The 25,327-nt window shown below is 55.7% G+C and overlaps 1 protein-coding gene across 2 annotated transcripts in view; it reads left to right on the top strand.

Moving 5' to 3' along the window:
* The first annotated feature begins 6,848 nt into the window (after positions 1-6,848).
* Positions 6,849-25,327, top strand: part of JPH3 (junctophilin 3) — an 81,552-nt gene continuing 63,073 nt past the window's right edge. For both annotated transcript variants that reach the window (XM_061173360.1, XM_061173361.1), the window contains exon 1: positions 6,849-7,511. In XM_061173360.1, the coding sequence (XP_061029343.1) occupies positions 7,130-7,511 (382 nt within the window). In that variant the 5' untranslated portion in view covers positions 6,849-7,129. The remainder of the gene's footprint in view (positions 7,512-25,327) is intronic.

Here is a 25,327-nt window from a genome sequence, read left to right as displayed (position 1 = left end):
TCTCTAGTTGTGGTGTGCGGGTTTTCTCTCTCTAGCTGTGGCTCGCGGGCTCCAGGGCACGTGGGCTCCGTAGTTCGCGGCACACGGGCTCTCTAGTCGAGGCACCCGGGCTCAGTAGTTGTGGCGTGCAGGCTTAGTTGCCCCGCGGCATGTGGGATCTTGGTTCCCTGACCAGGGATCAAACGCAGGTCCCCTGAATTGGAAGGCAGATTCTTTACCACTGGGCCACCAGGGAAGTCCCCTCCTTGCCTTTCCAGAGCTGACACTTGCTAGCCATATGTGGCCTCGGGTCACTCACTTTACCTGCTTGAGCCTCAGTTTCCCCATCTTTAAGGAGGAAGTGATGGTCACAGTCTGGACCCCAAAGGGTACTGCCAGGAATTAGATGAAATCAGGTGCTCAGGGTCCTGGCAACAGAGAAATCGGCCAAGGACATCCAAGAATCCTGTCTACTCCTCACTGTGCTCCCATCCAGGGCTGACATCTTTCCCTGCCTCTGGTTTGGGGAGAATCAAGAACCCAGGACAGTCTCAAGGTGTAGACCCTCATGGGCACCTCCAAGCAATTATCATCTCTTCTCTGGATCCTGAGCAGGGACAGGCGGAGAGTTACAACTGGAAGATGAATGATGGTGGTTTGGGAGAAGGAGAGAATGGGAGGGGTAGGACACGGGGGCTCCAGCACCTCTCCACCCCCTCGGGGAAGAGGCAGCTCCTGTAACAAGATCATCCTCATTCTTGGGAAAATTATCCCTGGAAAGGGGCAGGAATAATAATAATAACAGTTATGAGTTATTGAGGACCAACGAGGCGGTGGGGACCATACAAACACCTTACTTACCTGGGTTGAGTCATTTACTCTTTGCCCCAACCCTACAAAATAGGAACAGGTGTTGGTGCCATTTTACAGATGAAGAGAGAGAGGCACAGAGCCATCCCATAATGGGCTCCCAGTGAGGAAACAGCTGAGCTGGTTTTCACACCCCGGCAGCAAAGGGGACTGCGCAGATGAGATCACGGATGCCTGTCTCAACAGCTGCTCCTGGAGCTGTAGCCAGGCAGAATTCCCACGTTTGCACGAGTTTGTGTAGTGGGGCCAGTTTTGGGGTGGAGAGATCAAGCCCTGGAAGCTGGCCTGGGTGACCCTAAAAAGATAAGCCCTTCTGAAGAGGTTTGCTCAATGCTTGCTATGGCCACAGTCCTGATAAGTAATCCATGGCACAGCAGGGCAGGGTCACACTGAAGTGTAGGAAGAGTAGGCGGGGACTGATAAGGGAAGTCCTACAGCCTGAGAGCCGAGGGACCAGGGAAACCATCTTGCTCCCCACTTTATAGGTAAAGCCACTCGGCCTCGGGAAGCTCTGGGAGAGTTGCCCAGTGTCACACAAGTTAGTGTCAGAACTGAGACCAGAATCCAGGTTCCCCAATGCCTGATAGGGTATTTGTCCCTCTCATCACCCTACTTAACACTAACCCTTGGGTCAGCATGTTCATGCAACAAAAGTGTATTGTACACTGACTGTGTTCCAGCTTGGTGGGCATGAGAGTGAGCGACACAGATGTGGCTCCATCTGCATGAAGCATGCAGTCCATTCTGGTTGCTACTGCTGTGTAACAGATATTCCCCAAATTTAGTGGCATAAAACAGGGTATTATGGACTGAATATTTGTTTCCCCCCCAGTTCATATATTGAAGCCCTACCCCCCAGTGTGGCTGTATTTGTAGACAGGGCCTCTAATGAAGTAATTAAAGTTAAATGAGGTCATAAGGGTGGGGCTCTGATCCCTTAGGATTAGTGTCCTTATAAGAAAAGACACCAGAGAGCTCTCTCTCTTTCTCTTTCTTGCTCTCTCTCTTGCTCTCTCTCTCTCTGCCATGTGAGGACCCATGAGAAGGCAGCCATCTGCAAGTCAGGAAGGGGCCGTCTCTAGAACCTGACCATGCTGGCACCATGATCTAGGACTTCCAGCCTCCAGAAAATAAATTTTCATTGTGTAAGCCACTCAGTCTCTGTTATTCTGTAATGGCTGCCTCAACAGACTAATACACAGGGCTTGGCAAACTTTTTCTGTAAAGGGCAAGATGGTAAATATTTTAGGCTTTATGGCCATGTGGTTTCTGTCCAAATTATTCAACTCTACCATTGAGCGTAAAAGCAGCTGTAGCCATGTGTAATAAATGGGCATGGTGTGTTCCAATCAAACTTTGTTTATAAAAGCAGGCAGTGGCCCCTGAGCTGTAGTTGACATGACCTCTGCCTGGCCTCACAAAGCAATAATCATCTATTTTGTTCAGAAATTGAAATTATGATGGAAACAACCTAAGTGTCCGTTGATGGATGAATGAATAAAGAAAATGTGAGATAGATATAGAAGTAATGGAATATCATTCAGCCATAAAAATGAATGAAATCCTGCCGTTTGCAACAACCTAGATGGACCCTGAGGGCATTATCCTAAGTGAAATAAGTCAGACAGAGAAAGACAAATATAATTTCATCTCACTTACGTGTGGAATCTAAAAAAAAAAAAAAAGCCCACAGATACAGAGAACAGATTGCACTGGAGGTTGCAGGGGAGTGGGGTAGGCGAAATGGGTGAAGGGGATCAAAAGGTACAAACTTCCACGTATAAAGTAAATAAGTCACAGGATGTAATGCACAGCATGGTGACTTTAGTTAACAATACTGTGTTGCAGATTTGAAAGCTGCTAAGAGAGCAGATTTTTTTTTTTTAATAGGTTTATTTTTAGCTGCGTTGGGTCTTCGTTGCTGCGCACAGGCTTGCTCTAGTTGCGGCGAGCAGGGGCTACTCTTGGTTGCGGTGCGCGGGCTTCTCATTGCAGTGGTTTCTCTTATTGTAGAGCACGGGCTGTAGGCGCGCAGGCTTCAGTAGTTGTGGCACGCGGACTCAGTAGTTGTGGCTCACGGGCTCTAGGCGCTCAGGCTCAGTAGTTGTGGCACGTGGGTTCAGTAGTTGTGGCTCGCAGGCTCTAGATCGCAGGCTCAGTAGTTGTGGTGCACGGGCTTAGCTGCTCTGTGGCACGTGGGATCTTCCCGGACCAGGGCTCGAACCCATGTCTCCTGCATCGGCAGGTGGATTCTTAACCACTGCGCCACCAGGGAAGCCCTAAGAGAGTAAATCTTAAATGTTCTCATCACAAGAAAAAAATAATTCTGTAACTCTGCATGGTGATGGATGTTAATTAGACTTATTGTGGTGATCATTTTGCAATATATACAAATATCAAATCATTGTTGTACATCTGAAACTAGTATAATGTTGTGTGTCAATTACACCTCAAAAAGGAAAAAGAGAAATTGGAATTATGACAAGGCATGGTGGGGAAAGCCCCGTGGGTGGTGTGCTTACAGAGCTGTCAACTGGGGCTGGCTGTTGGCTGGGAGACCAGCTGGGGCTGAGGGCTGGAGGGCCCATTTCCCTCCTGGTGAACCTCTTCACGGGCTGCTTGGGCTTCCTGACAGCATGGTGAGATGGGCCCATGCTCCCGGATCTCAAGAGCGTGAGGCAGAAGCTGTGTCACCGTTTACACCCTAACCTTCGAAATCACATTGTGCCACTTCTGCTATACTCACCAGCCGGCCCACCTCCCAGCAGGAGGAGCGTCAGTATCACGTTAGAAGAGAGCATGAAGAAAGGGAGCTCCAGATGCAGATGTCTCACTGTGTAGGGTAAACACAGGCACATTCAAGGAGACAAACGGGAAACTATAGATTGCAGCTCAGGTCTCTGAAGGAAACACATGGGCTTCTGTGGAGGTGAGAGGGAGGCGTTCTTTATATAGGGAAACCAGGAAGGCTTTCTAGAGCTGAAACCGGAAAACTTCCCGGTCCCAGGAAGAGGGAGTGGGCATGGGAAATGGCAATGCACACCCTGGAGGCTGGCAAAGCAGACAGCTTGGGCTGGAATCCTGCTCAATCAATACCTTCCCTTTGGCCGGGCACTTCCCAGAGCGGGCTTTAACCTGGTCTTTGTGGAAGCCCAGGTCACCTGAGGAGTTGCCCGTGGAGTCACTAACGTGAGCTGTTCACCCCAGAGCCTGGTGCACAGAACCATGAAATTCCTCATGGTGGTCTGGCTTTTTGTTCTTTCTCCCTGGTTTGTGTTTTGAGATTGCTGGGTTGTACTATGTTTATAGCCTTGGACAGTTTCCTCCAAAATGAAATCAATACCGCCAGCCCTACTTTATGGAAGAATGATTTCCAAATTGCACAAAATGAATGCCTCTAATATCTGCATTTCAGGGAAGAGAGTCTGTCACTGTTGGAGCTAATCTGAGAGGAGGGAGGGTCATGGGGGGGGCGTGTATTGGAATTGCCTGGGGGAAGGGTATGCATTAGCCAGAGGTGGAAGGTGCTGACCAGTAATTGCTTGGAACCAATCACCATTTCCCAGCGAGATCTCAGTTGCAATCCACTGCTTGTGTGAGGAAGGGCTGCTGAATCAGCAAAAGAGAGCTTGGAAATAAAATGAAAGAAAGTGCAGACTGTCCAAGAGAAACGGCAATTTTACGTCAGCAGTGTTGAGGGGAGCAGGCTGAAGGCTGGGCATCCCATGTAGAAAGCCGTGACCTTTGCTGGCGGCTGGGCTTCTAATAACACCACTTCCCACTTCTTGAGCGCCTACCAGGCACTGGGCGCTCAGCTGAGCTGAGTTGTCACAGCGAACTGATGGGAATTGCCCAAAGCCACACAGCTGCTGGGTCATGGAGGCAGGATTTGAATCTGAATCTTGAGGAAAGTCTGCAGCCCTTTCCCTTACACATTCATGATACCTAATTTTCATTTACACCGAACAGCCGTGAGATACTATTTTATATCCATTTAGAGAGACAAAATAAAATAAATGCAGACCTAAGTCTGATAACACCGAGTTTTAGCCAGGAAGTGGAGAACCAGAAGTGCAGTGCACTGCAGGGTGAGAAGGAAATCGCTCCAGGTGTTCCGGAGAGCCATTTGGCAACTTCCATTAAGTACAAGATGTGCTCAAGCCAAGAATTCCACCCCTAGGAGTTTAGAAAAACCTTCCAGAGAGCACAGGGAGGCGCCACCTAGAAGGTGCATTGCATCACTGTAACTGCAAGTCACAAAGCAAAACTGAAAACTCCCTAATTGTCCCTCTGCAGGGGGGTGGTAAAGAGAGGACTGCCCTGCAGGCTGGTGGTCCTTTAGGGAGGGGGCTTTGGTGCTCAAGTCAAGACAAGAAGTTGAGCGTGAACTCTGGGAGAAGGAGGAGAGGCTAGTTTTCCAGTGAGAGCCGGTTTGGCCAAAGGTGGGAACAGTGCTGGCAGGCGGTGTGAGCAGGGCCCCTGGCTAGTGGAGACTTCAAAGTGTAGCTTTTTTGGCGTCCTAAATCTCAGCTCCAAGGCCTGTCTTGCAATTCCTGACTCTGCTCGGCCCGAGTCACCCGCTGTACTCCAACGAGCCCCGACCCTGTGCAGTCTCCCCCCGCAGCACTGGGGTGCTGCCATTTGCCCAACACGTTCCGGGAGAGCTGGGAACTCGGGCTCCTGCCTACAGATTTATGGTCCAGGAAATGCATTTCAAATTGGTCCCAGAATACTCGGATCCAGGAATCAGACACCATCTCTTGGGGGTGGGGGGCGGGAGTATGTGTGGAGAGAGACCTAATAATGCCCGAGTGGCGATGCCACTTTGCTCCCCCAAAGCGCAACCGCTCCCGGGATGGGGGTCTACCTGTTGGCCAGGGCGCGGGGGAGGGACGGAATTTGTGTGTCTTTACTCCAAGGTATGTGCGTGTAGCCGGACTTTCTCTTAATTTATGGGGCGGGGCTGATCTCCAAATACCAGTTTTCTAAGGCGAGCATCACCCTTCCCCCAAATGTGGACCCGAACTGCCTGTAAGGAAAAAGGACGGATCATTTGTCGTAGAGAAAACCACCTGTGGTCCGCCAAAAGCCTCATCAGTCAAGTCAGGGCCAGGCGTCGCAGGCGGGAACCGGGCGCGAGGGGCGAGGCTCGGGGTGGGGGAGCCGAAACATGCGGGGCGCCCCCGGCCCGCCCTGGGCCTGCTGTGCAGGGCTTCACCTCGCGCCTCCCGGGAGGGGGCAGAGAGCGCTCTGGGTGCTGGGCGCCTTCCCGTTACGCAGTTCCTGTCCCTTTAAATCCAAGTCCCGGGAAAGCGGGGGCTGGGGCGCCCCGGCTGGACCCCTATTTCCAGGCCGGCCGGAGCAAGAGGGGAAGGCGGGCAGGCGGAGCGCCCGGGGCCTCCGCCTGCGCCACGCGCCCTAGACCAGGCGGACCAGCTCCCCTCTCTAGGCAGCCGGCGCGCCGGAGGCGGGGGGCCGGGCGGGGGCGCGCGCGCGGCGGGGTGCGGGGGCGCGCGCGCGGGCTGCGGGCGCGCGCCGCGCCGGCCCGAGCGCGCGAGCCGGCCCCGGAGCGCACGCCGCCGCTGCCGCCCGCCGCCCGCCGCCTGCCGCCCGCCGCCCGCCGCTCGCCGCCCGCCGCCGCCGCCGCCGCCGCCGCCGCCCGACCAGCCGCATTGCTGCTGCCGCCGCCGCCCGGCCCGGCCCGCGGCCCCCAATATGGTGCAGCCGCCCGCGCCGCCGCCCGTGCCGCCGCCGCCCGCGGGCGCCGCCGCCGCCGCTCTCGGGCGCCCGCAGCGCGGCAGCCGCAGGTGGGGGACTGCGCCCCAGGCCTGAGCGCCGCTGTCCCCGCCCGGCCTGCGCGGCCAGCCCGGCGGGCTCGCCTCCGAGGGGCATTTGCAGCTGAGGTGGAGCCGTTTGCACCAGACACTCCTGCTCCTGCCCCCTCCCTCCCCCTCCCCTCCCCTCCCCTCCCCCGCCCTCCTCCCCTCCGGTCCTGTCTCCAGCGGGAGCGCGAGACGCTGGTCAGGCTCCGCGGCGCAGCTCGAAAATGAATAATCGCCCCCAATTGACTTAAATTCCACCGAAGCCGGCGCCGCGGCCGCCCGCCGCCCGGGACCTGCTCGCTGTGTTTTTTGCTTTCTCCATTCTTCCTTAAAAAAAAAAAAAAAAAAAAAAGCAAAACAAAACCAGCCAGCCAGCCAACCAAGACTCCGGTTTGTTGATCGCCTTTTTTTTTTTTTTTTTTTCACCGTTTGCGGGATTTGCAAACCGAGTTACATGCATGTCCAGTGGGGGTAGGTTTAATTTTGACGATGGAGGGTCCTACTGTGGAGGCTGGGAGGACGGCAAGGCGCACGGCCATGGCGTCTGCACCGGCCCCAAGGGCCAAGGCGAATACACCGGCTCGTGGAGCCACGGCTTCGAGGTACTGGGCGTCTACACCTGGCCCAGCGGCAACACGTACCAGGGCACTTGGGCGCAGGGCAAGCGCCACGGCATCGGCCTGGAGAGCAAGGGGAAGTGGGTGTACAAGGGCGAGTGGACGCACGGATTTAAGGGGCGCTACGGGGTGCGGGAGTGCACGGGCAACGGGGCCAAGTACGAAGGGACCTGGAGCAACGGGCTGCAGGACGGCTACGGCACCGAGACCTACTCCGATGGAGGTAGGTGCGCCGGGCGCGCGGGGGCTGGCGGAGGAGGGACCTTCTTCTCTTGCCTCTTCTGTTTATCTCTGGGGAAGTCCAGCTTTTCCCTCCAGAGGGCCGTGGGCACCTGGGGCATTTCCTGGGGCTCCCTGGAGGCCACAGCGGCCTTGGCTACAGGTTGCCCCACTGCCTGGCGGGGGACGGTGCCCCTGTGCTAGCTGAAGGGTGTTGGGGGCTTTCCAGGAGCAGTGCCAGGCCCGGGAGCCGCGGAGCTGAGCCGAGTGTCAGTGCATCGTCCAAGAGCAGGCCGGAAAGGCCAGACTGGGCCCGCGGCCTCCTCCGGTACCCAGCAAGGGCGCAGGGGGGCTGGGAGAGGGCCCCCTCCCCTTGTTGGCAAAGCTCCCTGGGTGTCGGCCTCTGGGAGTCAGGCCCCAGCTCTGCTGCTTGTTTTCCTGCGGTGCCGACGGGCCTCCCTTAGTCCTGATCAACCCAAGCCAATGGAAAGAGAGCGGCTGGGAGAGCTAGAGGCGGGGGCTGCGAACCCAAACCATCACAACAAGGCAATAAACTTCTAGGTGGTTGGACGCGGGCTAGCACTGCCGGAGCAGGCTGCTGCGGGGAGGGAGGGAGGGAGGCCCATCTGTTTAGCGCGAGCCTAGGAAGCTCGCCTGTCAGTGGCTGAATCATTTTCACCATTAGTTTAGGGGTGCTCTGTGCCTTCATTCTAAGATGCCACCACATTCCCGGCTGGAAGCCAGAGTGCTGCCCGCCTGCCCACCCGCCGCCGCGGCTGTAAGATGGTTTCTGTGCAGGGAGCCCTGGCCAGCTTTGCGGCTGTCCCTCCCTCCCCGCGTCCCAGACAGTCCGGTGTCCACTCCTCAGGGCGTCTGAGAGGCGTGGAGCACTTACTGTTTCTGGAAGCCAGACCCCAAACAAGCCTGCTCTCCGGAGGCTCCCTCCCCCACCTAGGAGCTCATCCTTAGAAGTGGCTCCATGCCTCCCCAGTAATTTTTCAGGCATGCATGCCTGGGAAAGGAGTGGGGCACAGCGGGGACTTGGGTGCTTCGGCACAGAAATCACGAGCATACGTGTGGCCTCCTGCTCGCTGCCTCCGAGTGCTAAACACCTGCTCCCCGGCCACATCCACAAGTGACGGAGGGCTGGAGAGTAATTATTATTTTGGCTTATACAACTGAGAGGCAGGGTTCGTTATTCCCCCGAGGGGAGGAGGCGTGAGGGGCAGTTACTTATATAACACTCTTGCCTGTCAAAGCCGTGGCGCCCCGTCCCAGGCGGCCTCTTCTGTGCTGTTGTTGTTTTCCTGGAGTGGGTTGGAGAGCTTCCCTGACCCTGGGGCTCTGGGGCAGGCTGAGCAGACGGCCCTCCCTGGGTTCTAGGCCGCGGGTGTGTGTGTGTGTGTGTGTGTGTGTGTGTGTGTGTGTGTGTGCGCGCGCGCGCGCACGCGCAGGCACGGCAAGGCCCAGGCGCAGATGTGGGTGGCTGAGGTGGGCGGCTGAGCAGCTTGGCGCTCCCAGCTGGGCTCTTTGGGAGCCCGGGGACCGTCGTCACCCAGGGGCTGTGGTCTGGCCGCTAGGCAGATCCGTCCCTCCAGAGGTGCTCCCAGCTGTGCCTGCACCTAGAGACTGGAGCCTGGGAGGAGAAGAGCCCCGGTCCCTCTGGAGCTCAGCAGAGTGTCTGAGAGTGAGGTCCAGCACCCCAGTCGGCCCACCTTCCCCAGAAATCTTCAGTGGCCCACAGAATTCTATGCTCCGTTCCACAGACATCTACTGAGTGCCTACTCTGAGCAGGTGCTCGGGACTCTGGGAAAACAGCAGACAGAAAGCTGTGCCCTCACGGAACTTCCATTTCAGAGGGAAGGGTGGTAATTTCGCTGTGATGACTGGGAGGAGAGGGTCTGATTCTGTGGCTGGGCATGAGCGTAGGAGCAGATGCGTCGTTGTGAGGAGTGCTGCTGTCGTTGGGCGGACATCCTTGGGTCTCTACCCGCCATTCAACCGGCTACGCCGTGTCCACTCCCTAAAGCACTTCCCTCTGCACCGTCTTGCTTGAGTCTCATACGTTGGAGGGACAAGGGTCATATCCATCACAGACAGAGCCAGGGAGGCCCCGGAGCCCACGAGACAGGATAGAGCCCCCAGCCTTTGGTGGCAGAGTCGAGGGTTTGAACCCCTGATCTGTCCAGGGTGGGGCCCTCTTTCCTCACATCACACCACCTGTATGCCAGCCGAGGCAGGCATACAGATGCAGGGCGCCAGGCTGACTGCTGCCTTTTGGTTGACAACAGGGCATGATGGAAAGTCGAATTGACCTTTCTGGCCTGGAATAATCAGGCCCAGACATCTGGGGCCACTTTTCTGGAACGTGGTCCCCGCTCCTCATTAGGAGGGTGACTGTTGAGAATGTTTGCCCTCAAGCAGTGCGTGGGGTGAGCAGGGCCAACGTGGGGTGTCGCAATCCGCCAGGACAGAGCAGTGGGTCTCCACGCCTGCTCCCAAGTCAGCTGGTGGGCGGGGGTGGGCCACGTTTCGGAGAGGGCAAGTAGAGCCTTCATGAGTTCGTGGTCCTGACTCCAATCCTGCTTTTCCTTTGCACAGGGAATGGGAATATTGGGCAGGCGTCAGCAAAGCTCCCGAACTTCAGCCCAGCTCCCGGTGCTGACTTGGGGAAGTGGTGATTTTCATGAATAATGCACCAACGGCAAATGTAGTCTACATTTAGCTGGAATTGGTGTGGAATCCATTTCAGCTGGGGACACTTTTGCCAACTCCTCCTCCTCCTCCAGGTTCATCCTCCCCCGGGCGCAAGGCAGGCATGGGCTCACTAAAGTGAGCTGAGCGGCCTTCACTGTCTGTCGGGTGACCCCACATGGACGGTGAGGCCTGGGGGGCCTAGGGTGGCAAGAGCACATGCTGTGGAGTTGACATCCATTGGGCTTGAATCCCAGGTGTGCCTTTGCTCTGCTCTGTGACCTTGGGCAAGTTACTTAACTTCTCTGAACTTCTGTTTCTGAAGCTGTGCAAAGGGCTGATAATAACTGTAAAGTAGGTGGAGATTAATTGAGGCGGTGTACACATCAATGCCAGGAATAGAGTAAGCATTCGTTATTATTTAACACTTTTATTATTACAGTTCATATGTGATGAATGTCACTTACAATGATCATTATTAGAACCAATAGCCAGACATGATAATGATGATAATGAAAATAATAATAAATGGCAATGTTCAACACTTACTGTGTGCCGAGCATGTGGCTAGTGTATGTATAATTACAGCACTCAATTCCTGTACCTCTCCGGGCTTGGTTTTCTCCATCCTCCCATTTCCCACATTGGGAAGCTGAGGCTCAGAGGAGCCAGATGAGTTGGCTGATGAACGCTGGGCGGCACCAGGATTCACGCTCGGGGCAGCGATTCCAGATCCCGTGCTTCTGTGTGGAACACCTCTCTCTAAACTCCCTCGTGCAAAACTACCTCCTTGTTCCTTCCTCTTCCTCCATACCCGTTCTTCTCCTCTGGGTGCAGCAGAGGAGTTGTAGGCAGATGCACATGGGCAGACACCACACCCAGGCCCTCTTCTCCGCTCGCTGGACCCCTGCTTTGCTGTACAGGTAAATATTTCCTGCTGGGTGCCATGCACACAGGATCCCTCGGACCAAAAGTTACCCCCCCACAAATAAAACCCTCCCACAGCCCGAAAGATATGAGTCATTGCACACACCCGGCCGCTCCCCCTCAGTTACAGATTCCGTTCACCGGCCCAGATCCCTCAGCCCACACGAATCACACACGCCCACAGTCAAAATTCAGATTCCCCGGTGCCTGCGCGCACACACAGTACACCTGTCACCCAGAGATGGTTTCCACCCTGTCTTCCAAAACACAGCCATGTGCACCCTCCGCCTTTGTTCCATTGCCAGGTACTCCAGATCTCTACCAACTCCTGCTCCTGAGAAGCAGCTCTCCTGGTAAAGGGAGGGTGCCAGCCGCAGAGCAGGGCTCAGATACAGATGGGTTGCGGCTTTGTTTCCACTTTAAATACACGTTTAGGCAGTTAATGCCCCCTTTAAGGGGGAAAAACCCTCATCCAAACAAAGTCAATGACCATTGGTCGTGTTTTTTGGTGCTTGGCCAGGAATATGTGAAAAGTAAACTGTTTTTTTTTTTAATCCAAATGCTCAATTTAGGAGGAAGCAGGTCCATGGACACGGGTATTACGCCAGTAGGAACTCATTTCAGAAACAAAAGGCAATTGGAGATAAAAGCATCTCCTCAGAGAGCCTTTCAGCCCCTCTGGGGAGGGAAAAGTCTCCATGAGGTGAAAGGAGAGGGGAAAGCAAATAACTAGTTCTTTGTTGCCAATAATAGCTGAGAAAGGAGTGTAGCTGAGAACTCCCCCCATCCAGCGCAGCCCTGGAGCGATCTAACGAGCTTTATATTAGGAATCCTAACTGGACTGGTGAGGAAGTGAGGATCAGCACCCTCCGAAAATAGCCACCCACCGCCTGGCTAGTGAGTAGCCCTAGCTGACGCTAACAGTGCGTGCAGCAAAGCCGAGGAAAGGGGGCTGTGGGCCCTTCTTTTCTGAGGATGCCGTGGAGGGAGGAAGCCCCTGGGGGAAAACGGTGATGGTGGCAGTAGGGGAGGGCCAGGAATGTCTGCCCTTTTTCTTCAAGACTTTTTCTTCCTCATCTTCTGCCAGGCCTCCACAGCTCTAAAGACAGCTAGCTATCAACCATGAGCTGATAATTCTGTATAAAACATTCCTTAGGTCCTTAAATGTCAGCAAGATATTAGATTTGTGAGCCCTGGAAGAGAGGACGGTGTTTGTTTGAAATTTCTGCAGTGGTCCATCCCTTCTTGGATTAGCCACTCCCCAGTTTGTAGTTTCCTGGCTTGTGGAAGGTCACGTGGTCGATGAAGGTGGCACTGCAAGGGGTCCTGGCCTCACCAGACAGGCTCTGTGGGCTGGAGGAAAGGACCGGCTCTCCCATCATTCAGGAGAGGAGCTGCCCCTTCAGCACCTTGGAGAGCGCCCCCAGCAAACTGCCTGGGCTGCCAGGGAGCCCGCCTTGCTCTAATTCCTTCTGGGCATCTCTTCCAGCCAGACTGCGTCTACCGGCCAGTGACCACCTGGCCCTGACCCCTCCACACTCGGCCACCAGAAGTTTTCCTGCTCCCGCTCTGTCAGTGTGTGGGTTCCATGCTCCATGAAACACCACTACTGGGGGTGTTTGTTTTTCACCCCAATCCTATCAGTCTTTTCTGAAAAAGTTGAGTGCCTTCTAGATGTCTCCTGGTGAACCAAGAGAGCATTTCCCAGTTAGCAGAGGCAGCTTTGGGGTGGGGTCCTTTAGTAGGACTCATGGAAATAAAACCTGAGGTTTATTTCTGCCTTGGGTTGTGTGTGCTCAGTTCCTGTGGGTGTACAGGGGTTATAAGTGCACACCAGGGACTTCCCTGGTGGTCCAGTGGTTAAGACTTCGTGCTTCCACTGCAGGGGGCATGGGTTCGACCCCTGGTCAGAGAACTAAGATCCCACATGCCACGCAGTGTGGCCAAAAAAAAAAGTGCACACCATAGGCAGCAAAGGAACGATTTTGTCTGTAGCAACCAATGAAAGACTGTTTTGCTTCTGTTCTCTTTAAATGGGCATCATCGGATTAGTCATCTACACCAACCCTGCCCAATCTGTATGCGGCTATTTGAATTTGAATTTAAATTAATTACAATGAAATGAAATTTAGAGACTTGGTGCTTCCGTCACACTAAGCCACATTGCAAGTGCTCAAGTGCCACCTGTGACTCGTGACCACCACACTGTGTCCAGTGCGGAGACAGAACATTTCTATCATCACACAAAGTTCTCTTGGACAGCGCTGGTGTGGAGTGTAAGAGTCATGCAGAAGGGGCTGTGTCTGTGCCGGTCACTGTTGAGTGTCCAGTCACTAAAATAGTGCCAACATACAGTGGTCACTCAATAAATACTTGTGGAACGAATCAACTGTGCAAATGCAGTAGTGTTTGGTGATTTCATCCACTGTCATCATTTCACACATCCATGTTGTTGCAAGAACTTAGAACTGGATGTAGACAGTTAAAGGGGAATTTTAAAGCTCTTTAAAGCATCGCTATCATAATTCCCTGGTCGGTTTTGTTTTGTTATCAGCTCTGTCGTTGCTCATAGAGACTGCCAGCGTGTTACATGAGTGAGGTGGATGGTGTTGAATATAGTGCATAATAGAGATAATGTCCTAATGCTGCGAGGCATTCATGGCCAGAAGGCATTTTTGGAGCACTGTCTAATGAGCAGCTTTCGTTGTAAAGTGCTAGGAAAGACAAGCAGAAAAATAAGTACCCTTTCACCTGCACACTTTCTAATGATCCCTTTTCCTCAGCTTGATTCGTTCATTCATTGAGAAGCATTTACTAGTTCCTACTATGTTCAAGGCATATAGACTGAAAAGCTCAGGTCCACTTTTGATGAATCCACCTGGCAATCTTTGCTGAGCCTGACTCTGTGTCTTAGTTCATTTGGGCTGCTGTAACGGAATACCATGGACGGGGCAGGGGTTGGGGGCTTTTAAACAACAACATTCATTTCTCACAGTTCTGGAGGCTGAGGAGTCCCAGATCAAGGCACTGGCAGATTTGGTGTTTGGTGAGGACCTTCTGGGTTGCAGACTGCCACCTTCTCTGTGTCCTTATGTGAGGGGAGGGACAAAGGAGGCTGTGGGGTCTCTTTCATAAAGGCACTAATCCCATCATGAGGGCTCCACCCTCATGACCTAATCACCTCCCAAAGCCTGTACCTCCTAACTCCATCACTTTGGGGTTTAGGATTTCAACGTATGGTTTGGTGGGGAGGGGGGACACAAAACTGCAGTCTATAGCACTACGTATACAGTACATAGTTTGCAGTAATGTAGGCTGTTGGAAAAAAATAAGCAAATGAAAAATAAAACACAAGAAACAGGAGGACATGACTTTTACCAAGAAGAATATGTAGCCTGTATGCAAAACTAAACTATGTAAGATAATTAGGGGTTTCTTATGCCAGACTTTGGGCATCCCCAGTGGAAGTACCACAGGTGAGAGTTCTGAGAAGGGGAGGGAGAGACGTGTGTTTCCTTGAGTGAGCAGCAGAGACGTCCCTGGAGGGGCCCCTGAGCTGTGTCTGAATGACGGTGGACAGTGTGGCCATTACCCCACGACTGAAGTTGCTGACTTTGCAGGAGGCTTGTTCTCGGCCTCGGTTTTCTCATCTCTGCGATGGAGTCATAATAATTTTTTCCATTTCCATCTCCCACCTTCCCAGGAATGTCAGAGGTGTTGATTGGGATGCAGGGAGGGCTCCCTGGTGCTTTTGGAGATCTCTGAGCGAATCGAGGGTCAGTCTCCGCTGCTGGTGCTGTCCTGCCACTGTCTGTTACTCAGGCCAGTGCGTCCCACACGTGAGTGTGTGTGAGAGTCGCCTGGGAGGTGTGCTAAAACAGATTGCTGGCCCCCCGCTGAATTTCTGGGTCTGAGGTGTCGCCCAAGACTTTACATTTCTTACAAGTTTCAGTTGATGCTGATACTGCTGGCCCGAGGACCCCACCTTTAGAACCACAGTGCTGGGCAGTGCCTCTGAACCCCGGCTGCACAGTGGGACCACCAGGGATGGTATCCCTGGAGACTGTTAGAAATGCAGAATCTCAGGCACCCCGCAGACCTGCAGGCTTAGAATCCCTAACCATGCTTGCAAGACGCCCGGGTGGTTCTCACGCGGGCAGCTCCGTTTTAGCACACTTGTCCCGATCTTGGCTGCTCACGGAGTCATCTTGGGTGCTTTGGAAAATGCTAGTGCCTGGGCCCCACCCAGAGACGCTGACAAGGTGGTCTGGGTGTGGCCTGAGTGTTGAGATTCTTTTTCAAAGTGTCCAGGTGATTCTGACATGTGTCTCGGGTTGACAGCCTCTTGTCCAGAGCAGCCTCAGCCACACGTCGGAATCACTGGGACGGCTTCAGGGAGGGACCCGTCTGGGTTCCACGCAGCACTGCTCCCGCCAGGATCTCGGACGGTGGCATCTGGCTTGGGTATGTGATAAAAGTAGGCAGGGCTGAGAGTCGCTGCTCTGGACAGAGATTTTTAAAACTCTGGGCCAAGTGGCTCATGAAAATGAAAGCGACTGTAGCGTTCCCAAGCACCACGTGTAAGTGCTGTTATGTTTCTGCTCTGTCAGCAGTGGCGTCCTCCTCTGTGTCTGTGTCTCCCCTTTGTTTCTTTTTTTTTTTTTTTAATATTTATTTATTTGGTTGCACTAGGTCTTAGTTGTGGCAGGCGGGCTCCTTAATTGCAGCTCCAGGGCTCCTTAGTTGCAGCTCGCCAGCTCCCTAGTTGTGGCACGTGGGCTCCTCAATTGTGGCATGCGAACTCCCAGTTGTGGCATGCATGTGGGATCTAGTTCCCTGACCAGGGATCGAACCCGGGCCCCCTCCATTGGGAGCACAGAGTCTTATCTACTGCGCCACCAGGGAAGTCCCTCCCCTTTGTTTCTTGTAAGGATGCCTCTCATGGGATTTCGGGCCCAGCCAAAATCCAGCGTGATCTCATCTCAAGAACTTTAAGTTCATTGAATCTGCAGAGACCCTTTTTCTAAATAAGGGCACATTCCCAGGTACCAGGGTTTAGGACATGGACATATCTTTTCGGGGACACTCTTCAACCCACTGCAATGCCCTACAGGCTTCGGTTTGAACGTGCTCCGAGGTGCATACATGTTAACTAGAATCCTAAAGCCAGGAGATTCCTTTGGAAGAAGGATAATCACTGTTTTTAACATCCACTTTGTCCCAAGTACTGGGCTGTGCACTTACCATAGATGTTACTTCTTTTAGTCCTTAAATCACTGCTTTGGGGTAAAGCATGTGCTGCCATTTAAGGGATGATGAGAAAGTAAAGCGTGCAGGGTTCCGTGGCTTGACGAGGTCGCATGGCCGGGGGCAGTGGGCCTCGGCTGGCCCAGAGCCGCCCGTGGCACCTAGCGATGGCATTTCCCAATGGAGCGATCATTTCAGCGCCCACCCCCGACCCCACCCCATACCTTACTGTTGAGGAAGCTGAGGCCCAGAGGAGCCCAAGGTCTAACAGTGAAGCAGAGAAAGGGAAGGATGACACAGTCTTCTGGACCTGAGCCTTTGCTGGGCCTTTGCCCAGCCATGCATAAACTTGTGGGGTCTCCCAGACCCCTGTGAGAGCATTTGGTAGCTGTGGTCCTCTCCCAGGTGGCAGGCAAGTCCCTGTACTCATGCGATGTTTTGTGGGCACCTCTGGGGGTCGAAGACTCCCTGAGACTTCTCCATGGACCCCGGATAAGAGCCCTTCCGTCCTCCACGGCTGTCCAAACGTGCCGAGATCCCACAGCCAGTGGGAAGTGGGAGGAGGGCCTGCGGCGTCCCATAGGCCTGAGTGCAAGGCGAAGGCCAGGAGCGGGCAGCGGGCCTCTCCCTGTCCCTCCTCTCCTGTGAGGGTGCTCCGTAGCTTCTCCTGGAGGACTCCTGGGTCCGCCCTTGCAGCCACCATCTGACGCTCTGACCTTCCTCCCATCCTGCTCCCCCCAGCTCACGGCTGTCACTCTCAGGCCTGGTGAGTGTCTGGCCTTGAGCTGGGAGCTGCACAGCCTTCTTTCGTGTGGTCTTCCTGTGAGAGAAGCGTGACTCCCCCGTTTTACAGGTGGGGAGCTGAGGCTCAGGCAGGCAGTGGAGACGGGAAATGCTGAAACAGGGCTGACCTTGCAGTCTCTGGGCTGATTGCCTAACCCCGGCCACCTGGACAGGCTCCCAGGGGAGAGCCCAGGGGCCTGCAGTGGGGCCACCTGACGCAGGCGGTCCCGGGGACCACGCCTTGAGAAGCACCTGTCCCTCCCACCCCGCGAGCCAGGCTCTGCATCAGGGCTGAGGACGGCAGATGGGAGGAGGGGAGGCATTTCCAGGTGGGGTGGGTGGCAGCCACACTCTGGGGAGGCTGGGAGGGTTTTCAATGGGGGAGGGTTTCAGGAGCCAAGGGAGGCAAGGGGACCCCTCCCAGGAGTACCAGGCGGGATCTTACCTGGCAGGCCGGTGTCACAAACCCGGGCAGGCTTTGTCGGAGGCTGGTTGTAGGAGCAAAGCCAAGGGACTGTGGGCCGTGCAGCCAACCTGTGTGCATAGCCTTTTCACGGCCCCACCCCTGGCCATTGGGCTGCTTACTGCTGAGTTCAGAGACGTAGCTGCAGTGGTTGAAGTCCACTTTGGTGAGGACGGTGTGGGGTCTGTGGCCTTGCCAGGCGTGGCGCCCCTCTGCTGGCCCCTCTGGGCCCTCCGTGTGCACACACGCCTGTGCGCTGGCTCCCGTGGCCTCCACGCTCCAGAGGGCAGAGGCCCGTCTGTCAGGTTCCTGACTGTGGCCCCCGGTACGGCCGCAGCGCCTGCAGCAGGGGGAGGCTCGGGGGACCATGGTTGGATGATGAATAAATGACACACCAGCGGAGAGCTGAGTATGTGTAGGGGCAGTCGTGTGGAGAGCAGGAGAACGAGCAGGTGGGGAGAACGACACGTGCAAAGGCCCAGAGGCAGAGGTGTGGGCTGCAGCCGAGTGAGGGCAGAGGGTGAGGGGTCTGAGCACAGCTTCCGGGCCATGGGAAGGACGTTGGCTTTTGTCCAGAGGCCAGGGAAGGGCTCTGAAAGGTTTAAGCAGGACAGCAATGCGATCTGATGTTTGTCCTTTTGTAATCAAACGTTTTGTTTCCAGATAATTGTAGTTTCGCGTCCAGTTGTAAGAAAAATACAGGCACATCCCCAAGCCCTCCACCGTGTCCGCCCCAAGGGTAACATCTTGCAAAACTCTGGTACAGTGGTATAGCCCGAATGCCAACGTTGACACAGTCCGATACAGAATATCCCATCACCACAGGGACCCCCGGTCCTCCTTTCATGGCCACACCCACTCCCCCCTCACCCCTGTGTCTCCTCAGCCTCCGGCAACCACTGATCTGCTCTCCATTTCTCATTTCAAGAGTGTTCTACGAATGTAGCCTTCTGGGAGCAGCCTTTGTCACTCGCCGTGATTCTCTGGAGACCATCCAGGCCATCGTTCCCATCGACAGTTGGTTCCTTTCACTGCTAGCTGTGTTCCACAGAGTGGATGGAGCGCCGCCCCGTCACCGTCCAGGGGCGTCTGGGGTAGTTCCCGCGTGGGGCTGCTGTGAATACCCGCCGCTGCTAACTTTGACGTAGAGGCTTTGTGTGAACCTGAGTCTTCATTTCTCTGGGATGAATGCCCAGGAGTACGTTTGCTGGGCCGTGTGGCAGTTGTACGGTTGTGTTTGGATAATCACTCTGGCTGCCAGGTGGGGAAGGAAAGGGGGGACAGAGAGGAAGCTGGGGGCCCCTGGGAGGCGGTGCAGGTGTCCAGGGGGCAAGGGATGATGGCCTGGGTCCAGGTGGGGACAGTGGGCTGGGGAGAACCAGAACCCTGAGAGTTCAGAGGTGAGCAGAGCAGGCGGGCAGAGTCCGGGACGGTCAGCACCCAGGCACCGGGGACAGAGGGGCCCCTGGGGGAGGGGTGGGTGTGGAGCCAGGTGAGGATGGCGAGGCTGCGGTGGAGGTTGTGAGTCTGGATCTCAATGGGGCATCATACTCTGGGAGGCGGTAGCAAAAGCCTGGAGAGAGGTTGTCCCTGGAGGGGCCCCAGGACTCAGAATCGGCTGAGGAGGAGGAGGGCAGGGAGGGGAGGAGGGTGGAGACAGGCCCAGGGGGTGGGGGTGGGACAGCAGGAGCAGAGACGGGATGGGGACTCAGCCCTCACTTGTCCCGGCCACGTGGCCAGCATTTTCGTCCGTTAGGACATCTGATTGCCCCACACCCCGTGAGGCCAGGCCCACACAGTTACTGTGCCCATTTTACAGACGAGGAAACCAAGGCCAGGGGATAGAGCGACTTGCCAAAGTCATGTGGGAGATTTGGGTTCTGGAAGCCACAGAATCACACAGCACAGGGCTGAGTTCAGACCCCAGATCCTTGGTTACGAGCCTGCGTGGGGCATCCTGAATGTTGTATGCAAGCCCAGGCAAAGATTTCTGAGCTGGCGCCTAGTATGCACAGATGCTCCATAAATAAGCTAGTATTACTGTTGTAAACCATTTACAGACACCAGTGGTGGATGACAGTCCCGGTTCTACGATTCCCGTTTTCCCCACCTATCCTTATTACATCCTAGAGGTGGTATCAAGCCTGCACCCTGAGAGAAGACAAATGGTATTGTTTTACTGAGACATAATTTACATAAAATCCATCCTTTTTGTTTTTTAATTTTAATTTATTTATTTATGGCTGTGTTGGGTCTTCGTTTCTGTGCGAGGGCTTTCTCCAGTTGCGGCAAGCGGGGGCCACTCTTCATCGCGGTGCGCGGGCCTCTCACTATCGTGGCCTCTCTTGTTGCGGAGCACAGGCTCCAGACGTGCAGGCTCAGTAATTGTGGCTCACGGGCCCAGCTGCTCCGCGACACGTGGGATCCTTCCGGACCAGGGCTCGAACCCGTGTCCCCTGCATTGGCAGGCAGATTCTCAACCACTGCGCCACCAGGGAAGCCCCAAAATCCATCCTTTTAAAGTGTACAATTCACTGCTTTTAGAAGTTCACAAGGTTGTGCAGCTATCACCACAACCTAATTTTAGAACTTTTTTTTTTGTCACCCACAAGAGAAACCTCGTTATGCATTAAGCAGTCACTCCCCATTGCCCCTCCCCACCCCCGACCTTGACAACCCCTAATTTGCTCTCTGTCTCTGGATTTACCTGTTCTGGACATGTCAAATAGATGAAATCCTACACTATGTGGTCTTCTGTGTCTGGCTTCTTTCACTCAATGTCTTCAAGGTTCATCCACGTCCCATGTATCAGGACTTCATTCGTTTTTAAGACTGAATAACATTCCACTGTAGGGATAGACCTCAGTTTGTTTATCCATCCATTCGTTGATGGACGTTTGGGGTGGTTCCACCTTTTGACTCTCGTGAATAGTGCTGCTGTGAACATTTGTGGACACAGTTTTGTGTGGAAATATGTTTTCCATTCTCTTGGGTAAATACCCACGAGTGGAATTGCGGGGTCATATTGTGACTCTTGGGTTTCACCTTTTGAGGAGCTGCCGGCCTCTTTTCCAGAGCAGCTGCACCATTTTACATTCCCATCAACATGGTTTGAGGGCTCCAGTTTCTCCACATCCTCTCCACACCTGTTATTATCTGCCTTTTTGATTATAGCCATCCTGGTGGGTGTGAAGTAGTATCTCACTGTGGTTTCAATTTGCGTTTCCCTAATAACCAATGATATTGAGCATCTTTTCATGCGCTTCTTGGCCATTTGTGTGCTTTTGGAGAAATGTCTGTTCAGGTCCTTGCCCACATCAAGATTGTGTTATTTGTCCTCTTACTTGTTGAGTTCTAAAGCTTTTTTATGTATTGTAGATAACCACGGTGACTTAAACTGCAGCGCCTGACTCCTAGCCACCCCCAGGGTGCCCGTTGACATGCTGCCCCCCCCCCCACTGGATGGTGGATTCCTTGAAATAAATTGTGGGTGCCTTTCTCTTGCCCCCAGAGTACCTAGCACGGTGCCAGGCACACAGCAGGGGCTCAGTAAACGTTGGGACCTCAGCCCACCAGCTAAGCGGCCAGGTGGTCCTGTCCAGTTCTCAACGAGGTGGCTTTGATGGGCTGCATTTAGGGTCTGTTTTACCAGCAGCGAGAGAACAGCAGTGGTATCTGCAGGGAAGCTGGGACCCACACAGGTATTTATTGAGCACGGACTGTGCCGGGCAATGAGCTGGCCCCAGGGAGATCAGGGAACCAAGAGCCCCAGGGCGGTGCGTGCATTTGCACAGGCTGGGGACCGTGTCAGTGAGTCCTTTACATTTAACGCTGATGGGATGGAGGAAGCTGGGCCCAGGCTAACAGGGGGGCTGGCGGGTGTCTGGGGCATCTGGGAAAGCCTTCTAGGGGAGCGACTTTCCCGCAGAGACCCGAGGATGGCAGGAGTGAGGCGGGTGTCCGAGGCGCACCAGGAGGAGCATTTTTAAGCACCCAGAGGCAGAGGGAACAGGGCCGCCCCGGAAGCACGGGGGGACCAGCATGGCTGAGGTCAGAGCACAAGGGGCCATGTCTGGGGACTAGACCCCCCGGGCCGTGGGGGCCACGGCCTGACCCTTTGGGTCTGCACAGAACCAACCTGATTGTCCGGAGAAACAAGAGCCAGGAGGTAACCCACCAGGGACCGAGGTCCCAGGCAACAGCTGGGCCGGAGTCTCCCTGGGCCCTGGTGTGCCACGCTGCCCGGACAGCGGCTGTGTCCACGGTGCAGGGCTCAATGTGGAAGAAATTAATCGTGGGTCCCCGAGAGAATGCGGCAGAAATATAGCAGAAGTCAGGGTTTTCTCGGGGCTGGATCCAGGCTGCCGTGTTGACAGTGACCGTGGATTGACAGGCGCAGAGTGCCCTGCTAGCTCGCGGCCAAGCAGGAGGAGGAAAGGACAGGAGTGTTAGTGGAGAGACGGAGAGGGAGGGGAGGGGGCAGGGGACAGAGACAGAGACAGAGGAGGGAGGGAGACAGAGACAGGGACGGGGAGAGGCAGGGCTGGGGAGGAAGAGACAGAGTTGGGGGTGGGTTATGGGGGGGAGGGGAGGGAGAATGAGCCCTTCCTTGCTGTCAGGGGCACACGTGTGTTATTTCTCACTCCGCCCCTTGTTTCTAAGCCCAGAGCCCAGCCCCTTCCACACACCTTCCCATAAAGTGCCAGCAGCAGCCCCTGAGGATGGCTGTCCTCTAGCCCAGAGTGGCCCGAACCCACCCAGAGCAGGGCCACCCCGGCTGTTCCTGTGCCCCAGGCAGGAACCCCTGCCTCAGCGTCCAGCCCTGTGCCCCCGTCTCGGGACGGTGAGGGGCGCTAAGTAGAACTGGGTCCCCAGGGCACGGGGGTCTCTAGGTGATGCCCGGCAACGCTGCCCATCCACCCGGCAGCCCAGGGCTTGATCCTACTTGACCTGCTCTCGGTTTGGCCCAAAGTCCTGAGATGAAAATGCGGGTCTGCCTTAGCTGCCCATGGAGCAGGACCCCCAGCCTGGGGACAGCTCTCCATCTGCTGGGAGATGCCCCCTGCGTCATCCTGCAGGAGGGGCCCAGGCCCAAGCCCCCTGCCCAGCAAGCTGCGGGAGGGTTGTCAGGGCTGATTCCGAGCCGGAGCCAGTCAGGCCGCAGGGTCAGCCTGGGGGCTTCTGAGTCCCCTCAGCACCCCTGCCCCTCGGGAAGGCAGACCTGCCTCCAAGCCTCCCCGCCCACCCACAGTGGCCAGCAGGGAGGAGTTCCTGTGGAAACGCCCAGAACTCCCTCAGAGCGTAGAGGCCAGCCCCCAGGAGCACCTGCTTGGATCAGTGGGGAGCCCTGGAGCGAGAGGGTGTTAGAAAGAGCCTGCTGTGGGAGTGGGCTTTGGGCGGGCCGTTTGGGGAGGGTCTGAGGAAGGGGGTTCACCCTGGAGTGGGTGCTGTTGGAAAGGGGGGCAGTCCTCTGATGGGGGTCTGACTCATCTACGGAGGGGGGCGAGGATGGAACTGAAATGGTGAAGGGCGCTTTGGCCCCCTTGAGGGTTTGGCACTGTGTGGGTGGCTGGGTGACCTGTGTCACTCCGTGGTGGTCAGAGCAGCCTCGTCTGAGGTCCTGTTTACGCCCAGCGGAAGGACAGCATAGCCTGGCCGGCCAGGAGCCAGGCCAGTGCCCAGGTGTCCGGGGGCCTTTTGGGGGAGGGATGGGAACTCCTCAGGTCTTCTCACCATCGGACCGCCTCTCCCAGCCACCTTCTGCCCTCAGAGCCACTGTTCTGGCTGCCGTGCCTCAAGGACCCTGGGTGATGGCTGAGGGAAGTTTCCGGAAAACCCAACCTCAGGGGCCTGTCTGCCAGGGGCGCAGGCCCTCCTGCCTGTGTGGCCGGGGACCGTGCAGGGCCTAGAAGGAGCGTGGGCCCTGGGCGGGAGCGACAGGGGCGGGGTCTGGCCAGGTTCCCTGAGGCACGGGGCGCTGGGACCTGAAGGAGCCGGGTGAGGGGGTTGCTGGGGGCACCCAGAGAGAGTCAGGGTCCCCGCCCTCTCTCAGAGCCCGCCTGGAGATGCCCAGCCCAGCTGCAGCCCCAGGGCTGACCAGGAGTCAGGGTGGGGCTGGGGGAGACGGTTTGGCCAGAGACCTGCCCCTCCCCAGGCCCCCTGAACGTTGAGTCATCCCGGCCAGTGGAGGGCGGCGAGGTCTGCTGGCCCGTGGGCCCCGTGTCGGCCCTCCTGCTCCTCCCTCTGTGCTCGGGGTCCCTTCTCAGAGCCGCTCCCTCCAGAGATGCCTGTGGAGCCCGCGATGTCCCTCCTTACCCTGGGGCAGCAGGGTGCAGGGCCAGCTGTCCCCCCACTGGGCCCAGCACAGCTTGGAGCTGCGTCCATGGGGGCCGCAGGGGCAGCGTGGGGCCCTGGCACGGTGTGTCCTGGGCCCGGTCCACCCCTCGGCTGGCCGCTCTGGCATCCGGCAGGGTGGGCGTGAGCTTCATCCTCAGCTCTCCGGCCGGCAGGCCTGGGTGTAACGCTGTCCCAGGGCGTTTGCAGCCACCCTCACTGGACGTGCTGTTTCCATGGGTGACAGGGTCACGGGTTTGGCGAACGCCACCGTGGTTTGCTGCCTGCCTAAATCCCAGGTGGAGGCTGGTGAATATAGGGATGTAATTTCTTCCCTCACAATCCCCAAGTCTATCCTACCCTTGGGAGTCCGCAGACCCCAGGCTGGGGGGCCCCTGCACCGGCCCCGCCCCTTGGGAGCAAATGTCACGTCTGAAATCAGAGTCTCCTTCTCCGTGTCCTGGGTGGAGTCCTGACGGGAGCCTTCTCCATCCCATGGGCCACTGGGGCCTCTGGGTGGACTTGGGGGTGTCCTGTGGAGGTTCAGGGCACAGCTTGGAAGCACTCCCCAGCTGTGCGGTCCCCCCTGGGCTGCAGAGCAGTCTTTCTGGGAAGTCCTCATCTGTGGGGTCCCCATGGAGCCCAGTAATCGGGATTGTTTCTGGCCTTCACAGGAAGTGGAGGTATCCCCACTGGGGTGGTCAGGGTAGCTGTGATGTCTGTCAGGAGGGGGCAGAGACCCCCAGACCCCTCCCTAGGGCAAAGGAAGGGTGGGCCCGCCTCACCCCCAGGCCCACTCAGACTGCAGGGGCTCCACTAACCCGAGGCTCTATTTTTAATAGTTTGAGGTACAGTTCACACATCATACAATTCACCCATTTAAAGCATACAATTCCATGATTTCTAGTATATTCACAGAGCTGTACAGCATCACCAGTCAATTTTAGAACATTTTCATCACCTCAAAAAGAAGCCCTGTCATCCCCCCTCCCCCTCTCCCAGCCCCTGGCAACCACAAATCTGGTTTCTGTCTTGCGGATCTGTCCATCGTGGACATTTCATGTAGATGGAATCCTTCACTGTCTGGCTTCTTTCACTCCCTGTAATGTTTTCGAGGTTCATCCATGTTATAGCTTGACTACGTGCCATGTGAATATTAAGACAGTAATATTCCAGCATACGGATGGACCATATTTGGTTTATCCATCATCCATTGATGGACCTTTGGGTTGTTTCCCCCTTTCGGCTGTGGTGAACAATACTGCTGTGAACATTTGTGTACAGGTTGGTGTATGGACGTGTGTTTTCATTTCATTCTTTTCATTTTTGGGTATAAACCGAGGAGTGGAATTGCTGGGTCAGGCGGGACCTCT

This window comes from Eubalaena glacialis, chromosome 18 (genome assembly GCF_028564815.1).
Source record: "Eubalaena glacialis isolate mEubGla1 chromosome 18, mEubGla1.1.hap2.+ XY, whole genome shotgun sequence".
NCBI lineage: Eukaryota > Metazoa > Chordata > Mammalia > Artiodactyla > Balaenidae > Eubalaena > Eubalaena glacialis.
Note: the sequence above shows the minus strand (reverse complement) of the source record. Positions and strands in the feature narration are given on the sequence as shown.